The 16,261-nt window shown below is 42.9% G+C and overlaps 1 protein-coding gene across 3 annotated transcripts in view; it reads left to right on the top strand.

Moving 5' to 3' along the window:
- ME2 (malic enzyme 2) overlaps positions 1–15,680 on the top strand; it is a 34,706-nt gene extending 19,026 nt beyond the window's left edge. For 2 of the 3 annotated variants that reach the window (XM_075725936.1, XM_075725937.1), the window contains 13 exons: positions 346–495; positions 2,181–2,256; positions 3,437–3,598; positions 4,122–4,225; positions 4,569–4,678; positions 4,788–4,885; positions 5,800–5,913; positions 6,006–6,120; positions 7,293–7,435; positions 11,138–11,240; positions 11,868–11,938; positions 12,667–12,765; positions 13,146–15,680. In XM_075725936.1, coding sequence (XP_075582051.1) covers positions 346–495; positions 2,181–2,256; positions 3,437–3,598; positions 4,122–4,225; positions 4,569–4,678; positions 4,788–4,885; positions 5,800–5,913; positions 6,006–6,120; positions 7,293–7,435; positions 11,138–11,240; positions 11,868–11,938; positions 12,667–12,765; positions 13,146–13,295 — 1,495 coding nt within the window. In that variant the 3' untranslated portion in view covers positions 13,296–15,680. Of the gene's footprint in view, positions 1–345; positions 496–2,180; positions 2,257–3,436; positions 3,599–4,121; positions 4,226–4,568; positions 4,679–4,787; positions 4,886–5,799; positions 5,914–6,005; positions 6,121–7,292; positions 7,436–11,137; positions 11,241–11,867; positions 11,939–12,666; positions 12,766–13,145 lie in introns of those variants that run through there. The other variant, XM_075725938.1, reaches the window with a different exon arrangement.
- The last annotated feature ends 581 nt before the right edge of the window (positions 15,681–16,261 follow it).

The following is a 16,261-nucleotide window of genomic DNA, read 5'->3' as shown; positions in this document are numbered from 1 at the left end:
CTGATAATTTTTTTTTTTTTTTAACAGTAATGAGACTCCCAGCTGCATCCTGTAATAAATCCATGGGTTATCTTTTATCGCAGTGCATGTTTGTGCATTCAGTTGTTAGCATGTGTGGTATGTCAGAGCCAGTATTTTTATTTCAGCTTTTTAGTACTGCTACCCTCTCTCTTCCAACTTTTGTTTAGTGCTGAAAGCCCGACTTGAGTGGAAGCATGAATTTCATGAGGAAATAATATGAAGCAAGTTTGGGGTTTGCTTTGACATTTTTCATTGTTTTAAATAAGCATAAATGTGAAACAATAAGTGGTTGGTTTTTGTTTTTTTTTTTTTGCTTCATTTCAGGTATATCTACATAATGGGAATCCAAGAGAGAAATGAAAAATTATTCTATAGGGTATTACAAGATGATATTGAGCGGTTAATGCCAATTGTATACACACCAACAGTAGGCCTTGCCTGCTCCCAGTATGGTCACATCTTCAGGAGACCAAAGTAAGAACAATAAATATATATTGTTGCTATTTTGATTATCGTTTTCTCTGTGTACTTGCCAGAGGTTTGGAAATGTTTTATTTCATTTTGATTCAGCTATACAAGATCTGTGCCAATTCAGGGCCGTAAAGTTACCCATCTGCTCGGGGCGGGTAGCTCACCGTTAAACGCACCCCTGCGCGCAGCCTGCGCAGAGAGGGAACGGGAGTGCACGCACAGCCCTGCAGCAGATTTCCTGGAGGAAGCTCGGGCTAACGGCAGTCCCGGCAGAATCGAAGCCGTGAGCAACATGTTGCTGCTGGTGGCAAAGGGTCCTGGTGCTGGAGGGATTAGAATCATAGAATCACAGAATCCTTTAGGTTGGAAAAGCCCTTTAAGATCATCCAGTCCAACCATTAACCTACACTACCAAGTCTACTCTAAGCCAATCAAGGGTAGACTAGATTCTCGCGACGCTCTGCAGAGCAGCACAGCCTGACATCTTGAGTGCAGGAGCAGAGGCCAGCGAGCCTCCTACTAAATCCAAAACACAGCACTATGCCTGCTACTAGGAAGAAAATTAACTCTATTCCAGCCGAAATACACTTGGCTGGGCTCTGCTTTGGGTTCAGCAGTGGCTTCAAATCCACCATTCAGGTTATTAGCTCTGTGTTGAGGAAACCAGTTCAGGCTGGCAGTCATTTCAGCTCGTTTCCATGATACTCTCACTGCAATTCCAAGTGTATTTCTAGAACCCTCTCGCTTGAGGGCTTTAGCGCTGTGTGGAGGAAGGGCTAATCCTTCGCTGCTATGAGGACTCGGCTGAGTAGTGCGGCTGCTGTGATAAAGACAGTAAGAAACTCATGGTTTTGCTCCTGATCTGGGGCTGGGGATGTGAAGGATGTACTCCTAGTTCTCACACACTTCCTTGCCTCTTCCTCGTCTCTGTATGTATAATAGACCAGTTGGAAGACTGTCCCCCTCTAGAAGTTGTACAAGAACAGCAGCATGGACTGAAACTCAGGACGTGCCCCCTTCTTTCCGAGAACCAGCACTTTCCAAGTGTTTCTAATTTATCTGTCACCACCTCTGCTGAGCTGTTCGTGCCCCCTTTCCTCCTAACCACAGAGGGTTTGCTCAAGCAGAAGAAATACAGCCGCTTCTCCTCACCTCTGCTCCTTTGCCTCCTCTCCCGTGTTCCCATGGAGGAGCGCTCCGCAGTGGGCAGCGCTGTTCTCCTCCTGGTCTTGGAGAAGACAGTATGCTCAGTCCCTGTCTTTCTCTTTCCTTTCTTTTCCCTCCCCTCACCTTGTGTAATGTCGTGAACAGAGGTTCACTAAGGTAAATCCAGGCTTAGGATCATGTTCCCGTCTCATACCCTTACAGGGGAGCGTAGATCCTGTCATGTCTGACGCTAACACCAGAGGTGTTTTGCCCTAGAGGAGTATTAAAGGTGAATATCTGTAGTAGTGTGAAATCCAGGTAGCATCATGGAAAGTATATTCTCTGTGTTCTTATTTTAGACCGTCAAAGTAGCTGAATAGGCTGGTGTATTAGAAAGTGTCCTTTGAGTGATTTATGTCAGTGATTGCAACGCTTTCAATTTTAAGAAAATTGTACTGTTTGACATTTAGTTTTACAAAGCAAGGTGAAATTTCTAGTTGCCACCTATAAAATATTTCTGCTTTGGTTTTTTTTTCTTTCAGAGGATTATTTATTTCTATCTCAGACAGAGGCCATATAAGGTCAATTGTGAACAACTGGCCAGAGAACGACGTTAAGGTACTCCCACTGTATAATTTTTTTTTTCTAGGTATTATTTAATCTCAGTTGAGCTTCTTAAGATTTGTTAGTATTTGATGGAAATGTCAGTACTAAATAATGCATCCTTGGCTGTTTGACGATGATGCAAAATACAGCTAATGAAGATAATGCGTACCGTGAAGAGCAATGTTTTACCCTAAATATGAGGTTTATGATTTGAGTAAACAGTGATGCTGAGAACTAGACTTGCCAAACTTTTTATTTTACTTCATTATTCCACCTTTTGGGGAGGGGTTGGGGGATGCACCTCTGGGTCTGTCTTACTGTGTTACGTAGCAGTAGGACAGGTGATCTTGTCCTCAGATTAGGACACAGAAGTGGGAGTTGGGAGGCCCAGATTTTGCCATTAAATCCTGTATGACCCAGTAGGGTTGAGAACCACAGGGGAGATGAGATGAACGATACTTATGCAAACTTTTTGATGTCTGGATTTACAAGTGAGAATAATAAACCCAAGTTACAAGCTGCAATTCCACATGGAACTGCAAATGGCCTCAAGCTGCATCAGGGGAGGTTTAGATTGGATATTAGGAAAAATTTCTTCACGGAAAGGGAGTCAAGCACTGGAACAGGCTGCCCAGAGAGGTGGGGGAGTCCCCATCCCTGGAAGTGTTCAAAAAACGGGCAGACGTGGCACTTTGGGCCATGGTTTAGTGGGCATGGGGGTGTTGGGGTGATGGTTGGACTGATGATCTTAGAGCTCCTTTCCAACCTTAGTGATTCTGTTCTCGTTTTATTTTCATTAAAAAATAATCCAGCCACCAAGCCAGGAAACATGAAATTGCTACTCTCCCCTTAATTGTTTTCGTGGTGGACTTGGCACTGTTAGGTTAATGGTTGGACTGTATGATCTTAAAGGTCTTTTCCAACCTAAACCATTCTATGATTCTATGGCAGCTTGGATCCTTCCCACTTAGCTTTCAAGGATTTGGGCAGTGGATTTCAGCAAAGAAAAAGGAGCATAGCAGATTCTAACGTTAGGCATTATTGCTTCAAGTAAAACATTCCTTGTAATCTATTCTTTGTTTGACTGTGTAAACATACCTTAATTTTTGCCTGGAAAAAACCACAACTGGTATTGCTCTAAACTTGATAAATTTCAGTGATCGTACATCATTTCACCTGCTTTTGTTTTCAGGCTGTTGTCGTCACTGATGGAGAAAGAATACTGGGTCTTGGAGACCTAGGTGTGTATGGGATGGGAATTCCAGTAGGAAAACTGTGTTTGTATACAGCTTGTGCAGGAATACATCCAGATAAATGCTTGCCTGTGTGCATCGACGTTGGAACTGATAATACAGTGAGTTTGACTGAACTTTGCCTGCCATAAGTTATCCCTATGAAAAGTATTTATTTAAAAGTATTTAGTACTATAAGAGAAGATTTTTGTTTGTGCACTTTCATTTAAGATAAACCCCAATATTTTATGTAAGTGTAAATGATTTGGAATTCACTTTAGAGTTACACATCAGTGATTGAAAAACGCCAGTTAATTTGTCAGTGAAATGGTGCGTTTGGAAGTAATTTGAATGCTGGAACACTGTAAAATAGACAGTCAGGTTGACCTGACTTTAAGCAGCTGGAAATGTGAATCGGATTTATTAAAGTATTGTTCACAGTATCGATTTGTTCCACTTTAAAAGCAGCCATCACCAGCCTCAATTGCCAGCTGAAATTACTGAACATTGATACAGACTGGAGGCAGTTACAATGGCTATATAAATGCAGTATCTTTGGTGTGAAATGTGTTACTGTGAACTCTGGAAAGTGTATATTGAGGAAGTGATTCATCCTGCTGCTGTCTTTGATTTATTCTTTTTCAGACACTCCTAAAAGATCCATTTTATATGGGCCTGTACCAAAAAAGGGATCGCTCGCAGGTCTATGATGACTTAATTGATGAATTTATGGAAGCCATTACAGACAGGTATGACACTGAATATTCTGCACAGAATTATGGCCAGAACTGCTGGCAAAAAGTCCCCATAGCACGCTGTCCTTGAAACAGTCATTTAGGGAATAAGGATAGGACTAGAAGTCAAGAGACGTGGCTGTATTTCTGGCTCTGTAGTGATTTTCTCTGTGACCTGGAACATGCTGCTTGTAGTTATCTGTTAAATATGCACAGAACGGAGACAGAACTATTTTAAGCAGTGACAGGCCTGAGGACATCTTCTTTCCAAAGATAATTGAGTACGTGCGGGATTTGTTTTAAAAGGATTTTATTTCTTTATGTGTCTAGTGATAGGAATATTTGTCATGTTCTGCAGGTATGGCCAGAACACCCTTATCCAATTTGAAGACTTTGGAAACCACAATGCTTTTCGGTTTCTAAGAAAATACAGAGAGAAATACTGTACCTTCAATGACGACATTCAAGGTATACCCTTTGTTTAGGTTCTTTAATGTATATGCAGAACCCTTGCCTAAAACCATAATCTGCCATCTAGGTCTGTTCAGCTCTCCTTAGATTTGTACTGCTTTTACAGGGACAGCTTCAGTGGCCTTGGCAGGACTGCTGGCAGCACAGAAAGCCACCGGTAAACCACTTGCAGAGCAGAAAGTGCTGTTCCTTGGAGCAGGAGAGGTGAGTTCTCTTAAGGGCTCTAGAGCCACAAGAGATTGAACTGTCTGTCTGCTGTTCTGTGGGACTTGCGGAGATTCACATTCTCTGAATTCCATTGCAGAACTTTTTATATAACGTCAGCTGAAATACGTTAACAGGAGGGACCACCTGCTTAAAGATGGCTATTTGAAAGGTGTTTAATGTTTGCACGGACTCAAGTTTTTCATTTTCACTTGAAAAAAAGCATCAGGGCCTTGCGTGTAGTTGAAAGGGAATTTACCACAAAATTATGATTTAGTAACAAAGGGGGTAAGAACATCTTGTGAATTTTTATAGCATTGGAGAGAAGCACACAGCGGTTTTCTTAGCAAGTTAAATCAGTGGCTGTTTGCAGCAGACACTAGTTAGTTACTGGGGCAGCCATGTCAGGACCAGCACCATGCTTCTTGGTATATCAGCAAAATTGCTTCTATGGTGCTGACAAAATAACTTAATTAACTGAAAATTTCTCCAGCTGGGATAGGTCCAGATTGCAGTAATTGGCCGATGTTGTGTTGTTGCCTGAGCACTGAGCCCTGCTTTGCACTTCCCTCTACCTTCTTTCTCCTGCCAGACTTAGCAGCCTGCACAGTGAGCCAAGAGAAGGGACGTGGAGGGAAGCGCTGCCAGCATCTGCTTTCTGCCCTCTGTCTGCAAGGCCTTTATCACAGGCAGCAGGAGCAGAGAGAGGTTGGGAAAGCAGCTGGGCACAAAATACTATGCCGTGGTTTCATGATACTGTTGATCCCAGGAGCCTGCCCCCATCTAGGCAGACATTGCTTGTGTTTCAGAGCTGATTACTAAGTGATTTTTGTGGGGGTCTTGAACAGGGTGGGGTTTGTGATGAGAGACCTCTTTTGTGACTCATTAAAAACCAAAGTCCTTTTATCCACAAGGCCGCCTTGGGAATTGCAAACCTCATTGTTATGGCTATGATGGAAACCGGTGTTTCTGCTGAGGAAGCCTACAGGAGAATATGGATGTTTGACAAATATGGTTTACTGGTTCAGGTAGGGGTGTGCCATGCTTGGAAATACCACAGTACAGGTGGCCAGTGCTTTCCATGTCCTTCTCACAAGAAGAATCAACTTTTTATCTATAGGGCCGAGAGCAAAAGGTAGATTCCTATCAAGAACCATTTACGCATCAGGCTCCAGAGCAGATACCAAAGACATTTGTAGAGGCAGTGAACATACTTCGGCCTTCAGCTATCATTGGTAAGTAAGGTTATTTTTGTTTCTGCGATTCCATCATTTGGTCATTTGCTGCATTTAATTTGCTAACCTGGCTCCAAGGAGGTTGGTGACCGTGATCTGCATTTCTGCTGGTGTAAATAAGATGAAAATGTGAGGTCAATTTTCTGCTTGAAAATACACTGAGCTGCAGGTTAGCGCATCCTTCGTTGCAGCTGTGGTGTTCCTACTGCATCTTGTGTCCTTGTTAATGGCTTCCTCTAGTCCTTGCCCAGCTGCTGTTGGACCTTTCTTGGAAAACCTTGAGCGTCTTCTCAGGGACTGCATGGCCGCAATGAGCTGAAACTGTCATGAAGAGCACTAAGAGTCAGGAAGACAAAAATAAAACCTTTTTCCCCAGACACGGTCCCTACACCAGCAGCAAGGGAGGGAGCCGTCACAAACACCACATTTTCTGCTTTACGCGAGTTCCCTAACTTGAGTAGTTTTTTTTTTTTTTTTTTTCCTGACTTTCCTTCCCCCAGTCAGCTTCTCTGGCCAGAAGCTGCTAGCAGCATGGCTTGAAGGAGCTGTTTCATACTGCAGATGACCAATACTTGTTAGGTCACGGACATACGTAGGTATTGATTTATAACCGTGGCTGCATGCAGAGGTGAGATGGGATTACAGGTACTTCCTGGTACGGCTCTGCAATTTCCTTTGTGTGTGATTTATTTGGAAAAGAAAAGGGTTTGGGCTGAGTAGCTACCCTGAAGTTTGTAGACGGTGTACAAATGTACACCATTTTTATGTATTTGTAGCTATGTGTTTGTGTGTGGTCAGAAATACCAATATCAAGGGAATGTGCGTTGCACAGTTAACACCCAGCTAGGATCAATCATCTGTAAGGAACCTGGAGTTCCCACTTGCTTATCCATGGCAGGGATAAGTGTTCTTTACACAGATTGATACAAAAAAAATCATGTAAAATAGGCTTTTGGAACACATCAATTAGATGTTCCTGTGAAAATGAGAATTTTAAGCAGCCACTAACAGAGCAGTGCCTGGTTTCCATCTCCTGCTGCTAGAAAAGCCTGCGATGCTTTGCTCTGAGTGGGAGACTTCAGGGTTGACACAAACTTAATCTACAGTCGCTGTCATCTGCCCTGAGGCAGTCAAGTATTGATTCTGTTTTTACGTGTTTCCATTTACTTCAGGAGTTGCAGGAGCTGGGCGGCTCTTCTCTCAGGATGTGATCAAAGCCATGGCCTCTATCAATGAGCGACCCATAATATTTGCACTAAGTAACCCTACAGTGAAAGCTGAATGCACAGCAGAGGAAGCATATACGTTAACAGAGGTATGTAATGTTCAGAAATGCTGACCTGTTGGCACTTAGTGATAGAACTGTTTACTGAGTGTGAGAATGCAAGAACTCAGATTATGTTATTATTACTTGGATTTACTAACATAATAATACAGATCTTTCTTGTCTTCTGGCAAAAGCAAATGGAGGTGATTTGAGAAGTAGTCTTGATTTTTAAATAACGACATTTTGCAAGGCTTAAAATAGCCTAAATCTTGTATTACATTTTTAAAAGAATGACCACTAGGTACTGTTTCATAGCTTTGATCAATTAACTGATTCCCACCTTGCTTTTTAATTATTTTGGGTTTTAAAGAAATATCTTATGTTAACATTGTAATAGAGAGACTAGGTGCAACCTTGAAAATGTAATGGCTGAATAAAGTCCTTAAAGCCGGGTATGTCCTTGCATGAATCCAGGAATTCTGCTTTGCGCTCAGTCATTTCCTAACGTCTGCAGGTCAGAACTCGTATCGTTAACAGCGACTTGTGAAGACCTGTGCTTCCAGGGCAGGAGTCTGTGGTGGCCCTCTGTCCTCCTGTTCCCCTCTCGCAATGTCTGCGTCCTGTACGCTGGCACCACCAAACGCCGAAATGGGTGAACCCAGAATAGAATCATAGAATTGTTTAGGTTGGAAAAGACCTTTAAGATCATCCAGTCCAACCATTAACCTAACACTACCAAGTCCACCACTAAACCAATTAAGGGGAGAGTAGCAATTTCATGTTTCCTGGCTTGGTGGCTGCATTATTTTTAATGAAAGTAAAACTAGGAATCATTAAGGTTGGAAAGGATCTCTAAGATCATCAGTCCAACCATCAACCCAACACCCCCATGCCCACTAAACCATGTCCCCAAGTGCCACATCTGCCCGTTTTTTGAGCACTTCAGGGATGGTGAAACACACCCGTCCAGGACTCTTACCTCAAAGCCAGTACACTGTGGGGTGCGTGGGGGGGGCTTTGAAATTGGGGGTTTGGGGTGTTTTTTTAATAACGCTATCACCAGCACATCGAGACCTTGGCTTTGCCTTTAATGAAGCAAGTCTTTTATCCTTCTGCACAACTTTTTATATAAAAGAAACCTAATAATCTTTGAAGAGAGCCTGAGGGGAAGGAAGTGGGGGCAAGGGAGCATCAGGCAGACGGAGCGCTAGCTTCAACACTTTGAACTGGCTGGTGATGCCTTTCGTAGGCTCCAGCTCGCTGTGATCTCTCCCCTGTCCACAGGGCCTGCCTGCAGACTTCAGGGGTGGGGCTCATGAAAAGACTTCTTTTTTTCCTTTCTTTTTTTTTTTTTTAATACAGTCCCAAATCAAGTGACTCATATGTGAAAATAAGCGGGTGGAGAGCTTTCTTTGTTTCTTGATGCAGAACTATGAACTCCTTCCTTCCACTGTTAGTGTGGCTCAGTTTCCAGCATTGTTAGATTCACACCGGGAAGGGTAAACTCCATCGTCTCCACTTGGCTCCCAGATTCCCTTCCGTGTTCTTGGGCCCATCAGCTCGGAGGGAACTCTTGCTACAGAGATTTGCAGGTCCAGAATGAGCCCTAGGCGCAGGAGTAACAGCCTCTGGACAAAATGTAGACCTTAGGTTTTAACAGTAAATGAGAACACTGTTAAATGAAGATGGTTTAATATCTCTCAGATATCTTGCATTAGCCAGGATAGTGAGTTAGGCAGTGTTGCAGTATATAAATTCCAGTATCTTTGATAGAAAGTAAAGAAGAGTTAGATATATAGCCAAGCCTTTAGCTGGCATAAATAAATGTAAACACTGCTGGTATCTCTGATGGCTGAAGGAGGCCAGCAGCACTATTAGAGGGAGAATCAGCCTAATTTTTGCTTGCATTTTTTGTAGAATCTCAACAGAGCAATAGATATTCTAAGGGAAGAGGCTCACTTGTTCCCCATGGCTGTGTGTTGAGTCCCAAGGAGTTGGACCTCAGGGTAGTTGTCGCTATCAGATGCAGAAGCAAGACAGCGCTGGTTAGATTCAGGCATGGTAACATGTCTTCACTGAAGTAGCTGTGTGAGCATAGTGCTATTGAAAAGGTTTGTGCCAAATGGAGAGATGATCTTTGGTTTTTTCCTGTATTGGATCCGTATGTCCTTTTATTCATGATTTTCCTTAAGTTATTATTCATAGACATGGGTTATTTGGACAATTAAATATTACTGGTCAGTAAATGAATGGGTGTAATTTTGTTCCAGTCCTTATTAATAAATTTTGTAATGTTTCTGTCTCTTTAGACTTTTCTCCGTATCTGATGTTTGTTTTCATAAGGCTCTTTAGTTCTCAAAAATGTACTCAGTTTACCCATAGTTTGCCCGTCAAAATGTATAATATTTTTCCTTTCAAAATACAGTAATTACCTAGAAAATCCTCTCTGATTTCACTTACTTTTTCATTTAACTAACAAAGTTTGTCAGGCAATTAGGGATCAGAGCTGTCAGCCCCGTGTGTCACCTGGCCTTGGGAATAGCCTAATCCTGGCTGGTGTGAAATCTTAGGCTAAACTAGGAAGTCAGTAAGGAAACGATGATACCATCACTAACCTTTTATTCCTTATTCTTTTTCCACTAGATGGCACCTGTAAAAGCCTGACGATGCTTTAGTGCCCTCTGCCACTGTGTATTGTGCAGGCTTTTGTTGTGTTTTAATTATTATTGTCTTTTGGCCCTGTCCTCAAATGCATCCAGATGTTTTCCTCCCTACACAAAAAGGCTATTGTCATGGGTATGCCCTAACATTCATAGATTCCGAGTCTTTAGCTTCTTTGGAAATTCGTTCTCAAATGTAGTGGTCCTGGGGAGCCTTAAATATTTTAAAGTAATGTTATTAAAGCTGTTACTCAAAAGAAAGTCCAGATTTTTTGCTTACAGGGGTTTTATGGCTTGAAGACAGGGTCATTTATCTGGAGGGCATATTTCACACGCCAGACTCGGGATTTGTTTTAGTATTTTGTGCTGATTAAAATCCTTTTCAAAGGAAGGATAAGCAAACTGCGTTATTCACTGCTCTCAGCAATAAAAGTTATGATGCAGCAGTCCCTCCCTTCACCCTCCCACCCATCAGTAAACAAGTGGCCTTTTGTTACTGTACTTCTATTTCAGTCTCCCTTTGGAAGTGGCCATTATTCAGCTGGCTTTGTACAGCCCCTACGGCGGTGGGTCCTGGCTTGTGGCCACGGTCCCTGATACGTGGTTATGGTTATAATAACGGCTCACACACAAGTACTTTATTTTGTGTGCGAGCAGTTCCTCTAAGTCATTGCTGTCTTAAAGAACGATGAACGATAAAACACATGTGTGCGCTTGCCTCTTTTGCTTTCCAGATGTTTGCTGCGGGAACATTGCACGTTCTGCAGCTGCAGAAACATGCAGGTGCTTACTGACGCCTGTGCCTCTTCCAGGCCCTACTGGAAAAGGGTGGGTTTGGTTGTTGTCGTTCTGGGATTGTAGAAATTGAGTCAGCAAGGGATTTAAGTGCGTGCTTGAATCCAGTTGTATTCAGTAGAGCCGTTTGCCTTTTTGCATTTGGCTGTGCGCTCGAGTACCTTCCTGACTCAGTCCTAGAGCTGACTGGGAGCCGTAGGACTCTGGCGTCCCTCTATTTCATAACGCCTATATTGCTCCATACTGTTGGCTCGTTAGAAGCTGCCTGCCAGTGATTATTCCTCTGTTTTAACAGGGCCGTTGCTTGTTTGCCAGCGGCAGTCCCTTCGAGCTGGTGACTCTGAAAGATGGCAGAACCTTCAAACCAGGCCAAGGAAACAATGCTTATATTTTTCCAGGTAATAAATAAAATTGTCATCTTTTAATCTTTAAGGCTAGGCTATTAGCACCTCTTCTTGGGTTCCCTTGCTACGCTAGGCACAGTGAAGCAGCATGAGGAGGTGTTACTGGCATTTCAAGCTGAGAACTTAATCACAAGAATGAATGAAAGAAAATCAGTTCAGGATGGACGTTAGGTGTGTGCCCCTATTTATGTGACATGCACACGGTGAGCTCACCCAACTGGATATTTCTAAGAAACAAAAGGATGCTATTAAAGGCTTTGAAAGCTGCTGCGTTATGGATTCTTCTGCTTGTTTTGGGGGGGGGGGAAGGAGAAAATAAGTGTCAATACGCTCCTTTTGAAGTGATGTCTGCACAAGTGAGGGGACAAAAGAAGCACCAGGGATATTTCTCTGCCCTCCCCTTTCTCTCCCTTTCCTCCCTGAGCTGCTAAGCTCCAGCCCCTTGTCAAAAGCCACCTGTTATGGTAAATGACGAGCACACGTGGTAATAGGTTTGCGAACGTGTGTAGAAATCTATGGGAAAATTTTTAAAAGCAACATTCTGGATGACTCGCGGCTTCTCGGCAGCAGGCTGCGTTTTTTAAAATGCTGTGGCCCTAATTGGCAATAATTTTATTGTAGGCGTGGCTCTCGCTGTGATCCTCAGCAGTGTTCGGCATATTAGTGATAAGGTTTTCCTAGAGGCTGCTAAGGTAAGTGTGGAAGCAGAGTAGGCTGTGGCTTCTGATATGATGCTGGATGGCATGATGGGCAATTTCTCAAATCTTGCTGAAACTCTATGGTTTCCTGTTTGATTTCGGTTGGTTTTATCCATCCCCAATGGAAAAAAAAAATGGATTTTGATCAAACAGAACCGTGAAAAGTATCAGCTTCCATTGCAATTTTCGTTTTTTCATCCAGGAACCAAACACCCAAATAGGAAATCTGTCCGTGTGTAAATTGCCTCCCAGCCTCAGAGGTCTGGCAGCAGGCCTGCCGCCTCCTCCGGCCCCGCTCCGGGTTCCACGGCTGGCGGTGCAGTCAGGGATGCACGTGGCCCCGGGCCTCCCATCCTCTCCTGCCTTTCCGCTCCAGAGCAGGAGCACCTACCACATCAGAGTAGCCAGTGAATCAACTGGCCAAACACACAGGCAGTTCTGCAGGCGTGTTGCGTTCTTATAACTTCCATGGTTATGGGTCGTTCGGCCTCCAAAAAAATAGGATCTTATTTTGCTAAATGCTTACAAGCAGAATTTGCTGAGACGGGCACAGGTTGCAGAGTTGATCTTTGAGAATTTTGCGATTTTGTCTGCCTTATTCTAGTGCTTTGGGAGCACTCTCGTGGTAAGAACACTGCAACTTGTTTCTCTCGGGTGTTTTTGCATCTTATTGATGCCATTCGGGATGCAGTAAATAGAACTTGTTTGTTTTTCTAACTCAGGCACTGACGGAACAGTTGACCGATGAAGAACTTGCACAAGGACGACTTTATCCTCCACTGTCTAATATCAGGGAAGTTTCTATTTATATTGCTGTCAAGGTGAGTAGGAAGCGTAGAAGTGGACTGTACTAAAAGTGTTCGATGTGTACATTAACCTGCTGAATCGCACAGGATGACCCTTGAACGCTAGGTGCTTGGGCACAAAACACCCAGTTCTTTGTGTCTTTAATAAGAGACACTTAGAAAAACGTTGAGTTTGTTGAATGCTTCAGTTTGGCCGTGATGATGGGCCAAAATTTTGGTCGTTTGATTTCTGAAATTAAGTTTTCAGATCCCTGGTAAAGGCATTTAGGAATTGTAAAAAGACTCTGGTGTTTGTCTTTATGCAGTTTATGAGTCCTAAACATATTGCAGTGGACGCGTGTATGTTACGTGAATGTAGTAGAAGGCATAAACTGCATGGTGATTTAACTTTTCAGGTTATGGAATTTTTGTACGCAAACAACATGGCTTTCCATTACCCAGAACCTGCAGACAAGAACCGCTACATTCGATCAAAGGTTTGGACCTACGAATACGAATCTTTCATGCCAGATGTGTATGACTGGCCTGAATCTAAGGTTCACTGATGCATCGGAAGATCGCACTCCTCAGGCAGCATCTTCTACTCTGCAGGGATCCCTTTTTCAGACCAATTTAAATCATGATCTTTGAGTCCTGTAATTTATTTTTGCTCATTTTGTTGTCTTTTTTTCCCCTTCTGCCCTGTTTTTCACTTGACGTAGATTTCTCCCCACTCTCCCAAGTACCTGATAAACGGTATGGATGATGGCATCCGTCACAGGAATGAGAGCGCTCTCCAAAATTAATTTAAATAATGACATTGCATTTCTAGCTTAGAGCCAGCACCACACTAAAGAATTCCATTAATGATGTTTTAGCTACGTGCATTTGATGATGAACTACAGCTCTCTCATCACTGCTGATTTCCAGAATGATCTATTTCTGCTTTTAATAATCAGTCTTCTAATTGACCTAGTGTTGTCAACTGTATTATCTGTGACATCACCAGAGAGCATTTGTCAGAAGAAAAAAGGACAGCTTAAGACAAATTTAAGAGTCTAATGGGCTTTCTGTTTTGTCGGATGTTTAAAGATGCCCATGTCCAGACTTCCTTGTGGCATTGGCTGCTCTGTTTCTTTGAATGTGCTTTGAGGAGCAGCGTGGTGTGCACATGTGGAATCTGCAGCAGTGTTTGTATTTCGTGTTTTCATCCTTGTGTGAAATCTGTTATCAGGAAAAACGTGAACTAGTTAAAATTATCCTTGGAAAGCCTGAAAGTAGTATTAATCACTTCACAGCTTTTAAAAACGAAGCTACGCTGTTGCATAATAAATTCTATCGCGTAAAGGCAGGATCTGAAGTAATTTACAGAAATCTTGTAGAGTTTTTGCAAGGAGATGTTCTGCAGTGAACTCCAAGGTGATGTACCAAAGGATTTTTCTTTAATTTGTTAATTTTTTCAAGGTTCCATTTCTTCAAAGCTAAATTGTTTTCTCCCTTGCATACACTTCTCACAAAAAGACCTGTGTGTGATATTTTCATGACATCGCTGACTCAAAAACTCCCGAGTGGACTCAGTTGCCGCTTTGAACAAACCCCGCCGCACGCAGCTGATGAAGCTGAAACAGAAAGTGTTCCAGGCACCTATTGACACGCACATTTATGGAAGTTTGACTGAATACTTCTTGTGGTCTCAGTCCAGTATATTCAGTTCAGTTTGAATATGGGACTCAGAAGGTTTAATGCTTAGAAGCTCTTAAGTCGATCGCTTCATCTTCCCCTCTCTCAGGTTTAATTTGTCAGGGTTTTTTTTGCATAAAACCAAAAATTGCCAGTTGAGTTTTTCCTTGCCATGAGTAGTCCTGCACATTTGATTCTGATACCGCAATGTGCATTCCTTTTTCATTTTGTTCATATCAGGTGTGAGTGCCCTCCGTGACTTTGCGTGAGCAGGCGAGGACACACAGTGATCCTTACAGCCTGTGACTTCTCTAAATCTGCTCTCTGTAACAAGAACAATGGTATGTCAGGAACAGAAATAAAGAGAATGTGCTGCTCCATAGTTTGCTGCATCAAGGCAAAAAAGGACAAAAATAAATAAATAGATAGATGTAAAAGGGCTATACTGCCAAACTTGAAGCCGGAATCCAAAGAGATGAAGTAAAGCTTGCTTAGGATTTACCCCATGGCAAGCACCTCTCTCATATCCTCATTTTTATCGGAAAATGCAGCCTCTACAGAATAGCTCCAAAATAGAACAGGAAAAATAGTCTCTTTGCCCCCTTGGACATGGTCTCTGTCGCTTACTGCCTAGTATCTGATTTTAAAATTATGTTTGTGTATTAGATAAAGAGAACGGTAAACTTTGGGAAGGCTTTGCCTAGGTGAGGAAAGAAGACTGATTATGTAAACACAGAAACTAGTGATGAGGGGAAAAGACTGCGTGTTCAAACTGTGGTAAAGTGCTGCCAGGTGGGGCTCGAAATGCTACCTTGCCAAGTTGGGCGTTGTACGTGGTTTGCAACTTGTGTATGTAAGTATATGTACAAAAAAGACCAACACTCACACGTGATGTTTTTACAAAGAATGCTTTTTTTCATCTATTTTTGCTATGCCTGGTTTTTATTGTATTTAAATTTGTGATCTTACTGAAAAAATTATTTATTTAGTGTACAAATTATTTTTACCTTCCAAAAATTCAACTCTAGCCGAAGCCTGTTGCAGTGTGTCAGTGGAGTTCTGCATCGTTAGATTCAAGTATATTGGGAACGCACACTTCCTCACTTCTGCCAACACACGAATTAGGCAGATGAGTAACAAAAACATCCCATGCACTGATCTTGTGTCCTGGCTGAGAATGATCACAGGGGCAGGGCAATCGGTCCGTAAATATAATTCTGTCTTACAAAATAAAGATCTGCATCCGTCTATTCAGTCTGATTTTTTTTTTTTTCCCCCCAGGCAAGAAGTGCAGTCATGGTTCATAATCAGTGGGCATTGATAGTACTCAGGAAAACTCGGCGCTTGGGAAAATAGCGTTACCTGGGCACAGCAGGAGTCTTGCTTTGGGCAAGAGTGGTTTCGGTTCCCAAAGGGAGCTACCGTGCAGGAAATTCGCAGTGGCAGCGGTCAAGCTGAGGGAAGATGCCCCTTTGGTGAAGTGTAGTCCTTCCTGGCACGGGCTCTGTGCCGTCTTTAAGCAGATGCCAAGAGGGATTGTTCAGAACTGACCAGCAGTGGGATTTTCCCCCCAAGTACAAATGTTCCTGCCTAATTTTTCTGGAAATCCCACTGCAGAGGTGAGGAAAAAATAGTCTTTAACCGACTTGGAGGCTCCAGGTACAATACAGCCCTGCCCTGATGGGGCTGCAGGTGGCTCGGAGCTCTAGAGTAGAGGCGGCCTGGCTGCGTGCGTCTGACCTGTCCCAGTTACGGCAGCTCAGTGGTACCAGTTAGACTTCCATCTCTGCATACGCACCCACGGACGTTGTTTAATCAGGTTCTGTGGATCATCTCTAGCTTGCAATATAGA

This window comes from Pelecanus crispus, chromosome Z (genome assembly GCF_030463565.1).
Source record: "Pelecanus crispus isolate bPelCri1 chromosome Z, bPelCri1.pri, whole genome shotgun sequence".
Lineage (NCBI taxonomy): Eukaryota > Metazoa > Chordata > Aves > Pelecaniformes > Pelecanidae > Pelecanus > Pelecanus crispus.
The sequence above is the reverse complement of the archived record's forward strand: the minus strand, read 5'-3'. Positions and strand labels throughout refer to the sequence as shown.